Consider the following 20,223-nt stretch of genomic DNA (forward strand, 5'->3'; position numbering starts at 1 on the left):
CGCTGAAATTCAAAGTTGAGTGGAAGAGACTGAAACCTGCTCGACGCCGAGACAGCTGCTGTCTCTCTTTCTCTCCTGTCAGCCCGCGTTTACTTGTGTTACAACTATCGTTTTGTTCCGACTTTTACTCAGGTAAGAAACGAAGAAATTAACTTTGAACAAAACGTTGTTAAATTCAAGCTAAGACTTGGTTGCTTGAGTTTGTTTGTAGTGCTAACTCCGGGCTAGGCTCATGGTAAACCGGGTCAGCTTATAATATAATATTATATCAATAGTCTCTAAGATCCACTGATCTTATGGTGAAAGAGTGAGGACATTCAGCAAACTGCTGTTATGCCACTTGAATCGACCTGGAAAAGTGTCTTTATCTGACCAGGTATCAACTATTTAGGTTGTTATTTAGGTTGATACCTGGGTGTTGTCACGCTTCAAATCACAGTTTAAGGTGCATTTCTTCAGTTTAAAACCTCTTATTTCTACCTGACATTAAAGGGAGACTTGTATTGTTTTTACAGGGAGAAACAGTCTCGTATATAGTTTCAAATACCTCAAAACAAGATTTGACACATAAAGTAATTGCAGAGGTGTATTAATGCTGCGTTCCATTTACCTCGGAAGTCGGAACTCGGAACTGGTAATGACGTCACAGCCGAGTTATCAGCGTTCCAGTTACAAAGTAGGTAAACAAGTTTGTAGTTCGCATATACCACATGAAAAATGTAAATTACACTATAGCAGCATATATATGCCAAACAATACTTGTATACGACTGATTTAGTGTGACCAAAACTAGAATGAAGTGCTACGAATTTTTACAGAGCTCTCTTCTACTGTTTACAACCGGGGCAGCCATCTTGGAATGTGAACTCGGGGGTGGTGAAGACTCTCCCACTTTCCCAGTGGGAAATCCCACTTCGAGGGGAGTTCCAGTTGAAAAATCCACTGGGAACTAGGAAATCCCCACTTCCGAGGACAAATGGAACGCGGCATAAAACCTCTTCTTTCTACCTGACACAAAAGGGAGACTTGTATTGTTTTTACAGGGAGAAACAGTCTCGTATATAGTTTAAAATACTTCAAAACAAGATTTGACACATAAAGTAATTGCAGAGGTGTATACAGTACTTGAAAAAAGTAACTAAGTAAAAGTAGAAATACCATAACTGAAAAAGACTTTGGTAAAAGTTAAAGTCACCCGTAAGAAAATTACTTGAGTAAAAGTCTTAAAGTAGCTCACATTAAATGTACTTCAGTATCAAAAGTATCTTGTGAAAAATATACTCAAGTATAAAAAGTAAAAGTGCAAGTGTTTTATAGTAGAAAAGAAGCAACACAACCAAAAGTGATCCTTCCCTTGTTTTTTTCACTTTCAGGTGAATGAAATGTAGTATAGAATACAACACCAAAAATAAACTGTCTTTCTTGCAAAATATAATTCTTTGATTATTTTAATTTGTAACGAGTAACGAAGTGGCAAATGTCAAAGTAATGAAGTAAAAGTATATTTTTTAAATGTAGTGAAGTAACACCAAAAATAAACTGTCTTTCTTGCAAAATATAATTCTTTGATTATTTTAATTTGTAACGAGTAACGAAGTGGCAAATGTCAAAGTAATGAAGTAAAAGTATATTTTTTAAATGTAGTGAAGTAAAAGTAAAAGTCCTGATTTAAAAAAAAAAAACGCAAGTAAAGTACAAATCCTCAAAACTACTTAAGTAGTGTAACAAAGTACATCTACTTCATTACTATACACCTGAGTAATTGAAATAAACAGCTTGCATTGTGGGGGAAAAGAAAACCATAAACGGTCAATGTCAGCAAGGTCAAACTTGTTTTAAAGTAAAAAGCAAAAAATGTCTAATTGAAACCGGGATAGCAGGGTATAATATAAACTAATAGGTAGTTTAACAGGCTTTTATTGTTGAACCAGTGTGGTTGTAGTTGAGGTGTTTCTGTTCTGTAACAGTGGGTGACATGCATTGTGGGTGTGTCATGTCTCTGTGTTGTAGTCCAGTATGGAGGCTGGGGAGGAAAACTCTGGCAACGTCAACTTAAAGAGGCAGAGAGAACCTCTGTCGGATTCAGAAGACAACATACACTCAGTGCCAGGTTTGTTTGTGCCGGTACTTACAGGAATGTGAAGAATGATTACCGTATACAGCATGAACATACTTTATTCACAGCAGCCTTATTTCCCTTTGACACTTACTTTTTGTTAAGTTTTTGTTGTTGTTGTTTCAGCAATCAGTGATGCTCAGAAGCGGCGCCGTTTGGAGGCAGCTGGTCAGGAGAACCGTAGTCCTAAACCAACCTCCTCTGAACGACTGGCTGTGCTGGAGATAAAGCCAGACACACCCATAGTTCCTTCAGTCCAGTCCCGTGTTCATTTGCTCACTCAGAGAAGAGATGGTAATTTTTCTTTTTTACTACTGATAAAAGTATGATAATGGGATGTCACTTTTTATTCAATTATATAACTTCAAAAATATACAACCTCTAACGCTATAACACTGTACCACGTTTTTCTCCAAACTATAACCTCAGATATAACATCAAGATTGAATCATGACCTTGATTAACGCTTTAATCTCCGTAAAGGAAAAATAATTTTCACAGCTGCAGCAGTTATAGCTCCTGTAAGTGTGTTTAATAAACTGTAAAAATAAGAACACGTAGGCTTGTGTTATGTATCTAGTTAGCTTTCGTGCTGTTGCTGAGTGATGGTTACGTGATTGGACTATAGGTATGAAAAATGATAATACCAGTTGTCCAGGTGTTAACCTGTGACATCCTCGAGAAGTGTGAATGTAATGGCAAGAGATTTATGTATATATTTCCCCACCTCTAGGAGGATCCCATGTGCACCAGCGGTGTTTCTCGGATCCCCTTGAGAACAAGGGCCTCAGAGAGCAACTTCTCAGTAAGAGTGCAAATAAACACTTTCATTCATACAATCATGTACAGCGTCTGTCACTAACTGTATACATTGTCACTTCAATGAATACAACTGTATTGGAGTGGTCTTTTGTTTCTAAGGAAACTCATACATTTCAGTGAGTACATTTTCCAAATTAGTATACATAAAGACAATTTTTACAGAACAGTCCAGGATCCACAAATAAAGCTTTTTTTTTTAACAAGCTAGTGAAATTGATTAAGCCTTCATGTCGTACAGAATTTTTGTGAAAGAAAAACGGAATCGGCTGACAAACTAAATCCATGTTTTAGTCAAATTGCACGGCCCTTTCCCTACTTTAGCTATGGGAATATGAGGAAAAAAACTGTCCCCCATTGTCCAATAGGAAATGTGTGACATATACAAGCAAACTTGTCTCCACCAGTTTTGTCTGACGGAATTTGACCAAAGTTTCTGCAAGATATCGTGAGAAGAGCGTAAGGGGCAGTCGGAAACATTTGAGTCCGGTTAAACGGTTTAAAAGCAATTGTACTGCCTACCAATCAAGGAAATCTTAATGTTTGACTAAGATTTGACTAAGAAAGGTGGTCATACAGAATCGCTTAGAGAAAGAATAAATAAATAAACTAATTAATTCTTATTAATCAGACATTTTACAAGTTATAAAAATAGAACAGAATAAAATACATTTAAAAAAAAATCAGGTATCCTCTGAACTGCAAACAGAAAAAGTCTTTTGAACTCTTAGATATAGATTTTTCTTTCTTTTTTATTTTTAGACTGTGCAAACTTTAGATCACAACTATACATGGAGTTGAGTTCAGACTTGATGTGGGATAGCTGAATAAAGTATTAAACGATATGTATGCTGATGTAGGAATTTCCTGTCAATGAAAGAGCAGTTACAGACTAGTCAACTTGGACCAGACACTGAAATAACGGGAGGTTGCAAAGACCATTAGAGGAAGGTTCATTTTCAAATGGTCAAATCTGAATAAATGTCTGTGTTCACAAACATTTCTTTAGCTGAGGGAGAATTTAGTCAACGGATGGAACGCTTTAAAGCACCAGCGACTCAGGTCAGCCCTAACTCCACGCCGAGCCCCAGCAGATCCTGTCCACGGACACGCTCCAACTTTGTGTCGGACATTCATCAGAAACTCCAGTGCACAACAACACCCAGCTCCAAGGAGGCCACACGCATGCGCCAGGTTGGTGCCACAGCCTTCACCACTGAAATGTATCGATGCTACATAGGACATGGAAGAATCTTAAAAGCCGCTAGAAATAAATAATATACACACTATGTTATTCAGAATTAAGTAAAATCTATGAATCATTTATCACCAAAGCTTTTTCTGAAAATGGTAATCAAGTCATTCAAATGTAGTTCAAAATATCTAATAAGTGTTTATTTTGTTTTGCTGACCAGATACGGGACCTGGAGTTGAACCAGATGCAGTTCCAGCCCATCAGTGAGAATGCTTGGCTGAAAAGAAGGAACTCTGATTCTTCTTTAACTCAGGTTGGTTTGTGTTAGAAGGTCAATAGTTTAGTACGGCAGGCACCGATACTGTTTTATGGGAACCAGATCTTCAGCAGAAGATCATTATGAATATATACAATCTATACAATGTGTTTTGTGATGCACCAAAGGAGAGCAGGAGACCAAATCAATTTGTCCGGCCTGCCATCAAGTGATATGTACATTTGTGTATTTCTTTCACAAATGTTTGATTGTTGTCTTAGGTGTAATTTATGCTATGAACAAAAGCAGACATCATGCTGCTTTAGACATGATGCGGCACTTTCTAGTGTTATAGTAATGTTTTTACATTTTTTTTTAATACATATATTATACACTTTTTTTCCCCCTTGTTAGATTAATTTCTTTATTTTGAACGATCTAGTTTATGTAAACCTATGTAACGTTAGCAGGAACGGACCCCCACTGGATCCTCATCACCCGTCTCATGGGTTCCTAGATCACAAAGGAGAGTTTGGCCTCCAGTGCAGCCCTGGGATGTGAGTTAGTGATTTTTAAAATGGGGAAAAGAAAAACGGCACTGCACTGACTGGTCACTTCCGGGCTTTCTACTCATACATTGCAAAATATACTGTATTTGATCACATCATAAGAAAATGAACTGGTGAACAAAGAATTTTGCCTGATTTACATGACTGAACTTTGCACTTGTTCACCTCTGGCACATTGCACCTTAAGGTTGTGGTGTAGTTTTGGGAAAGTTTGCTATTCACTTAAGACAAATAGAATATGGTGCATCATAATACTTGTGTTGTCGGTATCTGCATAGAGGGATTTGCTTTTCACTGCCTTTTTACTTCCTTATTTCTTATCTGGATCATGTCCTAAAGTGATTGTCTTAAATCAATTTTCTTCCTTCATTTTCCTTTAATACCATCTCTGGTTCTTAAGGTATTAGAGAAATTGTTCACATAGAGACAACAACGGTTAGAGGAGGTATTTCATGTTGTAAATGTACTTATTCATGTGCACTAACTCACAAACGCTTACATCCTGTTGCTGTTTTCTTGATTTCCCAGCAGGATCCTGGTGATGCCGAGATGAAAGATGGCAGTTTCACTGAAACCCTTGTGAGAGATGTGGGGAAGCCCTCTGTAGACATAATGGGTAAGACATTTGAAACTGTACACTACTGGTTTCTCCAAAATATGATAGGTTTAACTTAAAATATAGATATCAAGACTGGTCTGTGCTTTTACCAGATTAGAAAAGACTAACATAAAATGTTCAATCATCTTCTAAGAGTATTTACAAAAAAAACATTTAGGTAAGAATCACAAAATTAAATAAATTAATAAAAAATAATTGATGATTGGTCTGCTTTTAGACGCCGTTTCTACTACAGATCATATGAGAGAAACTGAAACTACATAATTGCTTTGCATTGTTGCATATAATCTTTTAAATCCAGAGTTGTGGATGGTTCAGTTTTACTCACCTGAAGCATGAGCAAATTCATATGCAGCATGAGAGCTTTCTCATGTGTGAAAAGTGGGTTTTATAGAAGATTGTTCTCAAGTTATTCTTTTCTAACATACCCAGTTTCAGGTCCCGGGGAAGTTGTATTAAAGTAAAGATCTCTACTGTTTGTGTCGGTTCCATCAGAGGATCGTCCACCTCCGTCTTCACTTTTTTTTTTTTTTTTAATTTCTAATCACATTCAATTAACTTTCCTTTATGCATTGTTTTTGTGTAACACAAAAATCATAGTTAACCAATGTTGAAACATTAGTTCCCACCTGCTACATTCTTACACTGGTAAAATAAAATTAAATAATGGTATTATTAAATTAAATAAAAGTAGATGATCCTCATAGATTTTTACTCTACAGGTCCTCATGCATCAACCTGGTAACCATCTCTCAGCAGCATCCGTGAACATCTGTCTCATGTTGTCAAACTAGCTTTCTACCGGCTCTGTTGTCTGCAGAAACATTTTATTTTATTTTTTTCATTAATTTCTCTTTGCTGAGTCGACATGATTGTGTTTGTGTCCGAGTTGGGGAGGTCTTTATTATTGGCTGGTCAGTGAAGCAAATGAGCTGGATGAATGTCACATGTGAGCTAAAGTCACACAAACACTAACAACTTGGATACTTAAAGCATAAATGTACAAAACAATCCATGGATTTTAGATTTCATTTAAACACGCGTTCTTGATTCTAGCTGCATTAAAATATTCCCAACTGAGTTACAACTATATTGGATACAAAAGTAAGTTTAACAATGAGCTGATTTTATGCAGGGTTTTTTTTTTTGGTTTGGTTTTTTTTGGGGGGGGGGGGGTTAAATAGAAATTAAATGATAGACTACTGCTCACATCTTTTAAATGTATATTTCTTTATGTGAACTAATGATATAAATGGTAGCTGACATATTGATCATAACATTTTATCAGGTGATGAGGCTCCTTTTTCAGCAGATCAAAGAGCACCCTCTGAAACCCCTGCTTCATCTGCAGAGCTTGAAGGATCTTGTAAAGAACAGGAGCCAAACACTTCTCATGGGGAGGAAGTGGGAGAGCAGGGGGAAGACAGTCTTCCACTTGTAAATGATCACAAGCATCGAGTTTTTGAACAACCAGAGAACCAGACAATACTGAAGTTGTCTTTCAGTGAGGGTCAGAATGTGATGGGGTTACCTACAGCTGAAAGGGAGAGTTTTCTGGAGTCAACTGCTGTGGAGGAGTCAGACACGAAGGAAGTAACAGATGTTTGCAGCGTAAGTGAGGAGGACGGGTCCGTAGTGTTTGCTTTAGATGAGGCAGACACAATGGATGTTTCTTCATTTGGAGAAGATGAAATTGAGCCCTCAACAGACGAGGAGCTCAAGATGTGGCGATATCCTCAACATGATGCGTTAAAGGATGAAAAATCTGTCATTGCTGAACAATACAAAGAGTGCACAAAAGAGGAGGCAGTGACTGACATCCAGGATGGCAAATGTCCACCTGCAGATGTCTCTTCTGAAAGTGTTTGCTGTCCTGAAAAGCAAGGAGATGAGAAACCCAGACCTGAACCAGAGAAACTTGAGTCAGAAATCTGCGTAAAGGATGTGGAAGATGGCCAAGGAAAACTGGGGTCTGGAGAAGGATGTCTTGAAGAAACACTTGCAGGAGATTATGACGTTCTAACAACGAAACAGGAAGAGAAAAAAGCAGAAAGATGTGATGCATTTGAGCAGTCAGGGAAGAGCCATGCAGTCTATAAAGATGTAGCTCTGACTTTGAAAGAAACACAGATGGAGACTGCAGACCATGAAGGGATTATTCAGAGTGAAGCCGGCCCTTTGATAAAAGCTCAGGCTGCATTATCAGTCACTAATGGAAATAATGGTGGTCAGAGTTTGACAGAGATCCAAGCATCTGACCCCCAGGAGATGGAACAAGAATCAGGTAACAGAAGGCAGGAAGTTGTAGATGAGCCGGCAGAAGAAACTTGTGAGGTAGGGGGAAGAGAGAGCTCAAAGAGAGTCACGTTTATGCTGGAGCCTGAGCTGATCAATAGCTCAGCTTTTTCTGAGACCGACAGCTCAATGGAGTCCAGGACAGATACAAGTCTGTCAGGTGAGACCAGTCTGAAGATGTACAAGTTGGCATGTGGGATGCTTTGACGAGAGGTGGAGCACCTGGGTGACGTAGTTTGTCGGGGAGAGGGTAATTACTTTCCACTGGTAAATGGCATGAACTGGTCTTACACCAAGAGGGTTTTTCTCTTTTTCTTTCAAAAACCACAAGTCACGGGATGTTCTCAGGGCTTCACACAGAATCTCTTCACTAATGTTAGCAGTTTATTGAGAACGTAAGATGTTAAGATAACATGTTTTTATGTATTATTTAATCCTAAATAAGTTATGAAATTAATGATGAAGGGTAATAAATGCACGGTTGTAAACTCACACATCTAGGGGTGCTGGTACCAGGATGTATTAGGATACTTTATTTTTTAATTAATTTATTTATTTATTTACTTATTTATTTATTTCCCTTGTAAAGTTGCCATGAACATGTTAAAATGTAATCATCAAACCGTCTTCAGAAAATTAACTGATACACTTTGAACACTTCCTTTTTTCAGATGCTGACCTGAGCTCTCACGATGAGACCAACACTGCTGAAATAATTGATCAGATGTTTGAGGAGGTTCTGGAGTGTGCTGGCAGGATAGAAAACGAGAGACAGCTCGATGAAGATGGAGTGGACCGTGACAGCGGTATAGGTGCTTGCTCTGGTGGCAAGGAAAATGTGGAGACGGAGGTGGGAAAGAGTGAAGACGTCGAGGCCAAAGAAGAGGGGTGTGATCAGAACAGAAAGCTTGAAAGCAGTGGGGATGAACTCCTCACTTTTCCTCCAGCTGGCATCCTCTCCCCTCTCAGCAAGTCTGTCGAAGCTGTGGTCACTCCTCTGGTAAGTTTTCTTGACAGCTATTATTTTTTTTCCCATGTGTAGAAATTTCCAGTAAAATACACATCTGTGCTGATTTTCCTCTAACAGCGACTGGCTGCAGCTCAAGAGTCTAATCCTTCATCTCTGCTGCTGACCCCAGACGAGACCAGCACTCCTCCTGCTGAATCTGCTCCCCTGTACAGGTGAGCACACTAGCAATAATGGCTAGTTTTAAAGAAATAAGCAATTTCAAACAAAACGGGATTGGTAGAATATTACTTAAGATAAGATAATCCTTTATTTCTCCCTCAGTGGGGAAACTCACTTTGTTTGGCAGCAGTACACTTAACACACACATGCAGGGGAGGGGTAAAAAGTAAAACATATATATAATTAATATATAAATACAGTACATTGCAATGGAAATAAAGTAGTGCAAAAGACAAAAACAGTGCGAAAAGAGCAGGTAGAATGTGTGTGAGGTACACAAACAGATATTGCACATATGGTATTGCATATCTTGTTATTGCACGTATTATTGTCTGTTACTTGTGCTTCTGGGAAACTGTGTTCTGGCAAAGCTTTGTGCTTGTTTTGTTTTCCTTAGTTGATGCTTTTCAACATCATGTTGACAAAGTAATACACTGCTAGCAACCCAGCAGTCATGAACAGCATGATCACCATGTCTGTGGAAAATACAGTCGAGAAGGCTTCCTCAGTGTGACGTAATTTTGCAAGAGGAAGTTGGACTTTTTCACTGAGTGATTAAAGTCTACCTCAGCTGCTAATGGCATCAGATTATTGGAGTCCAGTGCCCTTATTCACAATCTCGTAGTTTCATTCTTCATTATAATTTGGCTTTTGTGATTTGATGTCTGTTCCCGACAGCATTGACGCCTACCGCTCACAAAGGCAGAAAAAGCTGCCCACCATTCAGAGCGTCACTCCTGCGCTTCACAGACGGGCTCCAGACACATCCAAGCTTCAGACGTCCGTCAACACCAAGGAGAAAATTGCGGTATGTAGCTATGTGTGTGTTTTACATTTCAGAGAATGACCCAAGTTTAAACACTTCATGGCAAAAATGATAGTGGAGCTCACTCAGCCGACACATGACACCAATTCATTCAAATGAAACTGTAAATGGTACCAAACTCAGGATTCACACACGTCCTGGGCAGAGCATGGATAACTGGGAGATAACTGTAGAATGTCAAAGGAAAAATGGTAGTCCTGGAGAATTATCTAACATTTGTTTTTTTTTTTCATTTGTCATCATGTTTTAAGCTACTTTACCCATTTCAAACTTCTTCGGGGAGGTATTTTTTATTAATCTAAGGTTTCCGGGATCACACAGGGACTTGTCAGCTTTCAGTCCTTGAAGATTTTGCCGAAAATATTTCTTCAAGATTGATTTCTGGCTTTAGATTTAGACTATGTACCGTAAATGTACTCTTTACCCATGATGCGTGACATTGTGCTGTCCTTTTTTAGGGTCTGAATGAAGAAGCAGGGAAACTACAAAATGTGATGAACCAGACCCTGCAAGCTCTGGGCTGCTGCACTGATGAGCAGCATGGACGAGGCTCGCTGGAGGAGGCCGAGGCCGAGAAGCTCCTGCTGGTCTCCTGTAGGCACAAGATAGGATTTTAACATGCTGCAACGTTGTATACAGTTCATGATACGTCATGTTTAAACTAGTTTTCTTGGAAGCAGTAGTGTCTCGTATTTATTTATTTTTTTGGTTGGTTGGTTAAATACGAGTACTGACTACACCCAAATGAAGGTTTTATAACATTTGTCAATAGATTTTGCATATATTGTTTACAAAGATTATCATCACATTGTTTGGCTTTGGTCGTATCTGCAACCTGATAACTTGCTCCTACTGTAGTTGTTTTTGAGGCGTGATGACAGTGTCTCTTGGTCTTTATTGTGTTATTTATGGTTTTGTTTGTTTTAGGTGAGAAACATGCTGCCCTGGTGGCAGAGGTGGCCAGACTGAGACAGGAAAGAAGCTCTGAGTCTGAAGAGGCTAAAGAAGACACGCAGTACATCTCCCAGCAGCCCTGCAGAGGAACTGTCAGCATTACAAACATCCAGCTGCCTCTGAAGGTGGAATTTGTCTGCTCCTCACACAACCGCACAGGTACAGCTTACATTTTATTTACAAGTTGTTGTTTTTTTATAACTTTTAGATCTGTTAACTCAAAAAATGATTGAATTCAAAATTAATAGGATAATAGAGTAATTGTTCCATACCGGTTTAGGTCGGCCGAGCCACTACTTCTTCGTGCTGATCCGCTATGGGCCCTACAACGTTGTTGCAACGCCACTGGCCACGGCTGCTGATGCTCGAAACGGAGACACCATCTCCTTCTCAACTTCCGTTACACTGTAAAGCTGCACTTCATCAGAAATCACAAAATGTCCTTTAATCTTTTCAATTGAATTATGTTTTCTATTTTCTGTGTCAAATTCAAATCTCTTGACTTTTCAGGAAGGATATTCGCCCTTCCTTTGAGATTGAAGTTGAAGTCTACAGCCTGGTGAGATGAAACATTTTAAATTCTGCTGTGTAATTGTTTAACATGTATTTAAGTGAAATTAAAATAATACAAGCAGGACTTGGTTGGGTCTGCATGTTACAGTTGTAAATCTGGAAATGATAATTCCACGTCTGAAGTATTGCTGACTCCTATTCACTTTCCTGACAAGATGTTACATTATTACTGGTGGAAATGTTGCTGGTAATTGAAGCCTCCAGTTGAACTCTTCACTTTTAGAGCAGGTCTTAAGCCTTTACAGCACAATTACAGTAGAAGTAACATTTGTTTGTCTCTGACAAAAAGATAAATGAATAAACTGCAGCAGTATGTCTAGTTACTCACAAGCCAGTACCCACTTTCAGTCCATGTAGACCAGAGACAGGTTTGAGTTCAGGTGTGGATACAGCAGATAGGCCTTATTATTTCCAGTCACGTTCATACAAGTTATTTGCTCATATTGGCCTTGGGGATGTAAAAAAATATTTTTTTCCTATTTTGTTTGCTTGTATTTAAAAAAAAAAAAAAGGAAAATAGCCAGTTTCTCTCCTTTTTTTAAAAAAAAAAAAAAATATATATATATATATATATATATATATATATTTTCCTTCTAAAAAATGTTTTTGGGCAGTAGTGGCATTTATTCAAAGTAGCTGGACAGGAAATGCGTATAGAGAGAGAGGGGGAAGAGTGACAGGTATTCGAATCTGCACGAAAGCTTCTGTAATTGTCGCCGCTCGACCCACTGAGCTACCCAGGGCCCCTCTCCTTTATATTTTCTAGTATGGCCTTATGAATACATATGTACATTTGATTTTTGACATTAATGGAAAGGTTACTAAAATCTATGCCAATCTACGGACTTGTTCATTTTTTGCCAACTTACTGATATTTAAGACTTTGATTTTTCTCTAGTTTCTGCACCAGTAAAACCAGAGGAAAACCTTGATGTGATTCCTTTAGTTTCATATTTGCTCGTTGTTTGTGTTTTTAGACCCACGCGTCAGCTACCAGCGGCAGCGTGGACCGGGCCACTACTAAGTCACGGGCAAGTGGGGGATCTTTCTCACAAATGATTCTGCTGTGTATTTATCAACAACTGTCTTATATGTTTATGCTGTCACGTTTTCAGGTCACCCCCAGAAAGCTTCTGAATACCATCACGGTGAGTATTCAGGTTTTTAGTGCCTCAGTGTCCAACTGTTTTGTTTTGTCTTGTCTGTTTGTTTTTTTCCCCACTACATCATATATAACTGTCTCTTTTCTTTTCTTCCCAACAGAGATCGGGCAACAGTCTGACAGGTAAGTTGAGTTTTGTTTTGGTCGGGATGGTGGGATTTCTCTTGTCATCCTCTTTATTCAGTAACTGTACTGAATAAACACGGTCACGTATGTATGTATGCATGTAGTGCACTGCAAAGTGTGGCCATGTTATGACTTATCAGTCTGTGCTCCTTTGACTTCGAGGTTCGGCTCCCGTTGCCATCAACACTCGTCGCACCAGTAACTTTTCTCTGGTGGGCTCCCATAAGATCACCTTGTCCTCGCTGGGACACAGCAAATTCCCTCTCGATAAGGTAACAATGACTAATGGTACTGTATGTTGAGCAGGTCTGTCTGGTCCTTTTAAGTCAGTTTGAGGTTATTCGTGTCACTCTGGATGCTTATTGAATGATGCTGAACTGTGTAGTGAGCAGAGGAGTGTAAAACTGACCAGCACAACTAGTCTGTTATATAAAACAGGCTCTACTTACATCAGCTTATGTGTCAAAATGAGAAATGGGGAAATGCCATTTAATGAAAGCATTTTCCATTTTGATGCATACTTGTGTAGCACTGTCACTGGGCTGTTCACCTTTCTGTGCACAAACCCCCCCCACAAAAAAAAAGAAGAAAAGCATTGCAAACTTTTCATCACTTCTTTTGTTTATGTCAAGTCTCTGCAAAGGGATGGGCTCACTGGTGATGTAATTCTTCTCTCCTCTCCCGTTGTTTCTTGCTTCTTTCACTCAGATGAAATTTGAAGGCAAAATCAGGAGGCTGCTTGGAGATGAGTTTCAGGAAAAGGTCTCACTTTTTTTCACCACACTGTCACCCTTTCACTTCTTAGCATTTCTTCTCCTGTTTTTTGAAATCTAACCAGGTTCATGAATGGTGTCATACTCATTAATTCCCATTGCAGTCTTAGTGTGTTAATGTTGTAATGGTTAATGAATTTCATGCTACAAGTTACATTTGACGTCATGTTAAAGATTGTTCAACATATGCTGTAGAGTATGTTGTTAAACTGTGGATGTTCTGGTTGAGCCCAAAATTAAAAAAAAAACAAAACATGATTTCATTTCAATGGGATATGTTGTTGCCAGGTGAAATTAGACCAAAATATTTAGTTTTAATGCAGATTTTCTGAAGAGGAATATGTTCAAATGAAATTCTTAGAAATTCTATCTTCTGTTGCTTGTAATGTTTTTATCACACCAGTCTGACGGTGTCCCCTCCTTCCCATCATTGTAGGTGCCTTTTCTCTCTCCATTAGAGGGTAACATCTACCTGCAGCTGGAGAGCCAGAGCCACTCAAATATCCAGCATCAAGGATTCCTGGTCAGTGGTGTAGTGCTATGCCAGAGACAAATGTTTGCTATCTTCAATGTTGGAATATCTGTCGTTCATATTTTGATATAAGAAGTTTGAGCTCTATTAAAATCTGAGTTCAATTTTTATTAAAAGGTTCAGTCAAGACACAAATTGAATTACCGTATTTTCTGGACTACAAGCCGCACCCGCTGTATTTAAAAAAAAAAAAAAAAAAAAAAAAGATATGCAAGCCGCAGATATTTCTGTTGTTAGATTAGATATTTACTACATGTACAGAAGGATTTTGAACTGTAAATGATGTACATGTTTGTACCTAAATACTGTAGATCCTTTCCTAACAGTGTCTTTTAACACGGCAGCAACTTTGCTGATTAAAACGGGACAGAACCAAGAGAAAATAACCGGTATTTATGTATTTATTTATCTGTTTGAAATCTGCTTCTACCTCCTTCTATCTGCTAAAGAAGAAGTAGCGTATTCTTCTTTGCATTTATTTTGTCTTAGTTTTGATTCTAATTCCGGTTAGAGCGCCCCCTAGCGGTGGAAGAAAAATCCACAGAATAGCCGCACCCTTGTATAAGCTGCATGGTTGAAAACCTATGAAAAACGTAGCGGCTTATAGTCCAGAAAATACGGTTATGTGGTGAGGAAACCTTCATGGTGCAAAAGTTGAGAATACTGCCATCCATCCATCCAATTACTAGCCTGAGCAGAAGACCAGGCGTCCCTCTCCCTGGCCGCCTCCTCCAGCTCTTCCAGGGCAGTACCGAGGCGTTCCCACACAAGGCGAGGGATAGCATTTCCTCAGTGTCTTGGTTCAGCCCCAGGACCACCTCCTAGTCGGACACCCCAGGAAAAACTTCCCAGGAAGGCATCCAGCTGGCATCTCAACCACCGCTGTTGGGTATTCTTGACATGTAGGAGCGGTGACTCAGCTCTGAGTCGTTTTTGGTTGACCGATCTCCTCACTTTATCTCTAAGTAAGAGCAGCCACATGGTGCAAGAAACTCCCATCAGCTGCTTGTTTCTTCAGTCCTGCTCCTTTGGTCCCCATCCACAGTTCATGACCATAGATGAGAGTAATAAGAAGAAAGATGGACCGGTAAACGCAGCTGGCTGTAGGCTCAGTGCTCTCTTCGCCACAACAGACCAATCCAAGTTCTGCATGACTGCAGATGCTGCTCTGAACCACCTGTCGGTCTCTCACTCCATCCTTCCCTCACCGCTGAACAACACCCCAAGATACATGAACTCCTCCACTTGAGGCAGCGTCTCTCTGCCGGCCCGGAGAAGACATTTCAGCCTTTTCCAACTGAGAACCGATGTCTCGGATTTCAAGGTGCTGGTTCACATTCCAGTGGGAACTGAAGATTGCAGCTCAACACTTCCAGCGAGACATTTATCTGCAAAAAGCAGAGATTTAATCCTGAAGCCAACAAACTGAAGAATGATGATCTACAAATGTAATGACATGTTTTAAAAAAAGAAATGTTGTCCAGAGCAGGCTTGTCTTCATTACTGACAACTATTATTTAAGCTGTCTGCAGTTTGCATATTGATAAGAATCATCTGTTCTGGGGTTGGATCTTTAGGAAAAGTGTTGCTTATTTTGCAATAAGTTTTCCATTTTATCAAAGTTTAAAAAGAAATTCTTAACCTTTGCGTGGCGGCAGGACGAGTCATCCGATAGAGTGAAAATTCACACTGAAATGTTAAAGTTTGCACAGAGTCTGGTCGACCTCTAATTGGCTCGTGGCTGGTAAACTGACCAGACTGACCATCAGACTGACTTTCATGAATGTTTTTTATTTACAATCAATTTTGTATTCATCTTTTCAGACGAAGTTTGAACTAATCAGTGGTTATGGCGTCTGGCATCGCCGGTATTTCGTCCTGGAGGGATGCAACATGTATTACTGGAACCACCCAAATGAGAGAGAAACCAAGGTCTGGACGGACGGACAAACAGAGACACAGACTAGATCAGCTGGTGGTTGTAATGTGGTTTAATTTGCTCCTCTGTTTGAAATTGTAGGAAGCAGATGGCAGCATCTCGTTGTCTCGGTCTCTCAGTCAGTGTGTCAGGGCTGTCAAGAGAGATTCCTGTGCTCGACCTTACACGTTTGAGCTGGTGAGCAACATCACACAGCAGCAGGACCACGACCAGGAGGCATTTTCCAAGTAAGTTGTCATTTCATTTAACTTTTCCCAGCCACATTTGAATTGAAAGCTTCTCGAGTTTTATCCCACAAACCTTTAAATCATGACTCAGTAGTGGTTTGTCAGAACATAATGATTCATAAACCCGTTTGCTCTGCGATATTTCTCTTTTTCTTCAAGTTATGTGTTTTGGTTTACTTTTCTGTGTGAAAAGAAGACAAACAAAGAGGCAAATGTCAGCACAAAGTAAACAAACTACGATGCAAAAGCAAGTGAATTGCTCCAATTCTTGTACACAAATGCATGGTTGTTGTTGTTTCAGGTGTTGGTTCTCAGCTGACACCAAACAGGACAGGCTTGACTGGATGGAGAAGCTCAGTCAGGCTCTCTTGGACTTTCACACCTGGAACCCGACCCAGTCAGAAAGTCAGCACACAAAGGCAAACAGCACTGCGAGCCTGAGGGAGAGTATGCTGTGAAACGCCACGCGTGATGTGTTACAGTCTCCGTCTGTAAACCGTGACATCTTCCTGGATTAGTTGCAATGACAAAAACACATGTCGTATATTGATTTCATCACTGGGAGAAACCCGCTTAATTATTCTGTATATGTCCTTTAACCAGAATCCAATCTTTTAGTTGGTTTTCTTTTATTTTGAAAGTCACAATTCCCATTGAAGGATTTTTAGTTTCATTTAATCAGGTTTTTGTGGAAATCTGGTTTTATTTTGTTTTTTTCCTCCTCTCCTTTTGGGAAATCAGCTGCTTTAGTCTTTCTGGGATTATTATTTGGTCACTTTCAATAGTTAAGATGAAGTTTATCTTGTAGTATATATATTTTCACCATAATTTACTTATTTCGATTCAGATTGCATTTATAAAGATACACTAATAAATCTATTACTCTACTAATCTAATAAAGGAAAGTATAGTAGAAATGCTACAAAAATGATGCAATCTCTTGTTTGAATGGGTTTTTTTGTTTTTTCCTTCCTCAAAATGAAATGCTGTGATTTGCAGTATCTGCATATATTTGAACAACATTTTTCAGCTGGATGTTAACAGATGTTGGTTTTCTCCTGTTAGTCACTTTTATTCTTCTGGTTAGGGATTTCAGCTGATGCTGTGGAGGGTGCTGACGAAAAATTATACAACATATAAATGCATTATTTTTATTGAAGGTTAGGGGGTCCAATACACAATCATTGTCATCCCTGACATCCAACCTACTCTGGTGATGTTGCTAAAGAACTACCTGTCAAAATCTGACACCTGTCAATTACATTTATCCCTTTTTCTCTAGATGGGGTCTAACCTTCCTCCTCTTGCCCTTGAAGGGTTTACTTATTTACAAATCTAAATCATTTAACGTGATGCAGCGAGCAGGATCGCTTGTGTGCGTGAATTAAGGAACTGTCGTCACTTTGTTCAAATGAATGTGGTCTGTTCTTGTGATTGGTGAGTTTTCCATGTATTTGAGTTTGTCCCTATAAATGTTGTTTTTGTGTAGACTCATTCTATGCATTTGATCGAAGGTACCAATAAAATAAATGCATTGAAACATCTTCAGAGACGATTCAGATTTACAATTCTGTCCAACCCAGTCAGGCATTGGTTGATTGATGTATTACTTGTTAATCTGGTAAAATTTTGTAAAACCTGTTGAAGTCGAGAACAAACTTAGGTTTTGGCCTGTTATTTATTTGTTTATTCCCGAACACTCCCTCCTGTGTGCTAATTATCCTTCACATATGAAGTGAAGGCGCCGGCCGGCACGTTGACACGTTTGCGTGTACGGAGCCTGAGTAGTCTGGCAGGAAGCCTGCTCAGGTCAGGAATGTCATCCAGGAAGTGGTCTAGAATTAGACTTCCTGTTCGTCCCATAGCTCCTCTGGGTGGAGGTGCTGCTGGCCGTTATGAAGCCGGAGGGGAGGGGAGGGGAGCGCTAGCCAGCTTCCGGGACACCTTTGCAGATGGGTTCACCAGGACCATCAGCAGCTGCCTGCTTGGTGTTGAGCAGCGGTACCGTACAGCTCAGATATTTGGCTTCTGAAGACGCCTATTCAAGTATGCTGATTATGTTTCAGCATTTCCTGTAGTATAGTACAAAGGCATACGTATATGCATCTAAACTACAAAAGTACTGACGAGATAATTTACAGTAAACCTAGTTAAAGTTTAGGATATATAAGTTTACCACCCTTCTTGCTTTTAAAGCATTTTGAGACCCAACGGGTCCTTGAGTTCATTACCGGAGACTTTCCAGTCCTCTGAAGACTTTTCCTGTTCTCTCAACTTTAGCTTTAGTGATTGTAAGATGTTCCAACATGTCATTGTGTTCAACCCGAATGATTTAGTGTGTCACTGCAGTGTCGTCTGCAATTCTGAGAGCCTCCAACAGCCACCAGTGAAGTGCACCATCATTCCTCCCCCTCCGTGCATCACAGATGCTGACTAAACCCAAACATGGACTCATCACAAAAAGATTCAGTCATCTATTCATTTGTTTTAAACTGAAGAACATCTCATTGGCGTGGACTCTAACATTGACAGCTGGTCATTGTTGAAATGAGAAGCCTGAGACTTTTATAAACATCTGCAAGGAAAAGAAACCTCTTGACTTTTTTTCTGGGGAGGTTTCCATGGAAACGCTAAAAGTCTTGTTAAATATAAAACGTTTCCCCACATTATTATGAGTAGGCTTGATAAGCACCCAAAAGCATCCGTCTTGAGCTGCTACGTTACACACCACCTGGTGCAGCTTTTCCAGCGGGAGGCTCTAAGTTAATGTTGTGTTAACACCTTGTGCCGGGGCTGGGAATCGATCCAGCAGCCTTCTGTTGGGAGGGCAGCCACCTCCTGCCCCTCAACTGTCATGTGTGTAACACTATTTCATGCTGACTAGGATTTAAAAAAAAAAAACAACCCTGTCCTGAACGGTGATGTATTCATCCTGGACACTGGACGACGTCACCTCTGTCTGGACCGTGCAGGATGATTTGGCGACTCTGTCTGCTGATCGGTGGGTGATCGGGGAAGAAGCTGCAGGGAGGTGCTGTCAGTGTGACCAGACTAGAGAAAAGCAGGTCAGCGGCCTTGTCATCCTTATCGATGCGGCCCCACCCTGCCAGGAATACTTTTTTTTTTTTTTTTGCACAACATCCTGGCGTTATCCTCGATCTATTCCTTTCATGACTCTGGAGGAAATAATTCCTGTCAGGCCACAATGCAGGAGGTGACACCGAGGTAGACCTGTTCAAATAAGATTTATGGATGGAAAGATACTGCCCTGTTTCTAGGCGATGGGAAGTGGCTGCCTTGAGGATAGTTGCATTATCCTGCAGAAGAAAGGCAGGAAAAAAGTCCAGTTCCAACCACAACACCTAAGTGAAATGAAATCGGGACCTCTGAGACGTTACATTTGGTGACATGAAAGAGATGAGGGAAAACTTAGCAGCTAAACTGAAGGCTGAGACTGAATTTCTAATTGTTTTTCCATTATTAGGTTAAAAAACATCAAGGCAAAGTTAAGAAAGGAAGAAGATATGCTGTATGATTTCATATATTGTGGGGTTTTTTTTAAATTTCAGATGAGTTTGTTTTTCAGAGTGCAAAATGACTGCTCAAAAAATGTTGATCTTGCACGAAGAGATGTGTAGCACGGCTCTGAAAGCTGATTGGACCCCCCCCCTCTCAGACTGTGTTTGTGCTGGCCCTGGTTCCAGGACTACTTGGCACGGCCCCTGCTGTGTTTTGAAGAGGTCCGGGAAGCTCGAAGGCGTAAACAAGGGCGGCAGGGTCAGAGGACCCGACTGGTCTGCAAATAAACGTCCCTCGGTGGAGCAGCTGGTGTCACTCAAACAGCTGTAGGGAGTCAGATCGGGGGGGGGGTCAGTGACCCGGCCTGTTTCTGTTTCTGCTCAGATTCACGGCGGCATCAACAACGGGGAAATGATCAGGATCTTTGTGAAATCCGCCCCAGAGACGGACTAATGGAGTTGTTGACTCCCTCGCGACGGGTCAGAGGCTAACGACATCCACAGTCAACGTTGTTCCTTCCAGTGGACAGTTTGT

The 20,223-nt window shown here is 40.1% G+C and overlaps 1 protein-coding gene across 7 annotated transcripts; it reads left to right on the forward strand.

The window, feature by feature from the left end:
* anln2 (anillin, actin binding protein 2) lies at positions 1–17,708 on the forward strand. Of its 7 annotated transcripts, none has more exons than XM_061721232.1 (24): positions 1–132; positions 2,011–2,110; positions 2,243–2,410; positions 2,850–2,921; positions 3,945–4,129; positions 4,351–4,443; positions 4,854–4,943; positions 5,484–5,571; positions 8,541–8,869; positions 8,957–9,051; positions 9,737–9,866; positions 10,343–10,478; positions 10,812–10,997; positions 11,119–11,245; positions 11,349–11,397; positions 12,389–12,442; positions 12,527–12,559; positions 12,675–12,696; positions 12,862–12,971; positions 13,408–13,461; positions 13,909–13,995; positions 15,829–15,936; positions 16,025–16,170; positions 16,472–17,708. In XM_061721232.1, exons 2-24 carry the CDS (start codon positions 2,017–2,019, stop codon positions 16,626–16,628), a joined length of 2,613 nt encoding a protein of 870 aa, XP_061577216.1. In that variant the 5' UTR covers positions 1–132; positions 2,011–2,016; the 3' UTR covers positions 16,629–17,708. The 7 variants fall into 7 exon arrangements, with proteins under 7 accessions (XP_061577216.1, XP_061577218.1, XP_061577217.1 ...); XM_061721234.1 differs by having other exon boundaries at positions 5,487–5,571; XM_061721233.1 differs by having other exon boundaries at positions 4,857–4,943.
* Positions 17,709–20,223: the final 2,515 nt, after the last annotated feature.

Source organism: Cololabis saira, chromosome 5 (genome assembly GCF_033807715.1).
Source record: "Cololabis saira isolate AMF1-May2022 chromosome 5, fColSai1.1, whole genome shotgun sequence".
Taxonomy (NCBI): domain Eukaryota; kingdom Metazoa; phylum Chordata; class Actinopteri; order Beloniformes; family Belonidae; genus Cololabis; species Cololabis saira.

Excerpts from the sequence above, each read along its gene's own strand:
- anln2 (XM_061721232.1), top strand. The coding sequence starts at position 2,017 with ATGGAGGCTGGGGAGGAAAACTCTGGCAACGTCAACTTAAAGAGGCAG. Across the intron at positions 11,246-11,348 it reads TTCTCAACTTCCGTTACACT|GAAGGATATTCGCCCTTCCT; the intron begins GTAAAGCTGCAC and ends TTGACTTTTCAG. Across the intron at positions 15,937-16,024 it reads CAAATGAGAGAGAAACCAAG|GAAGCAGATGGCAGCATCTC; the intron begins GTCTGGACGGAC and ends TTGAAATTGTAG.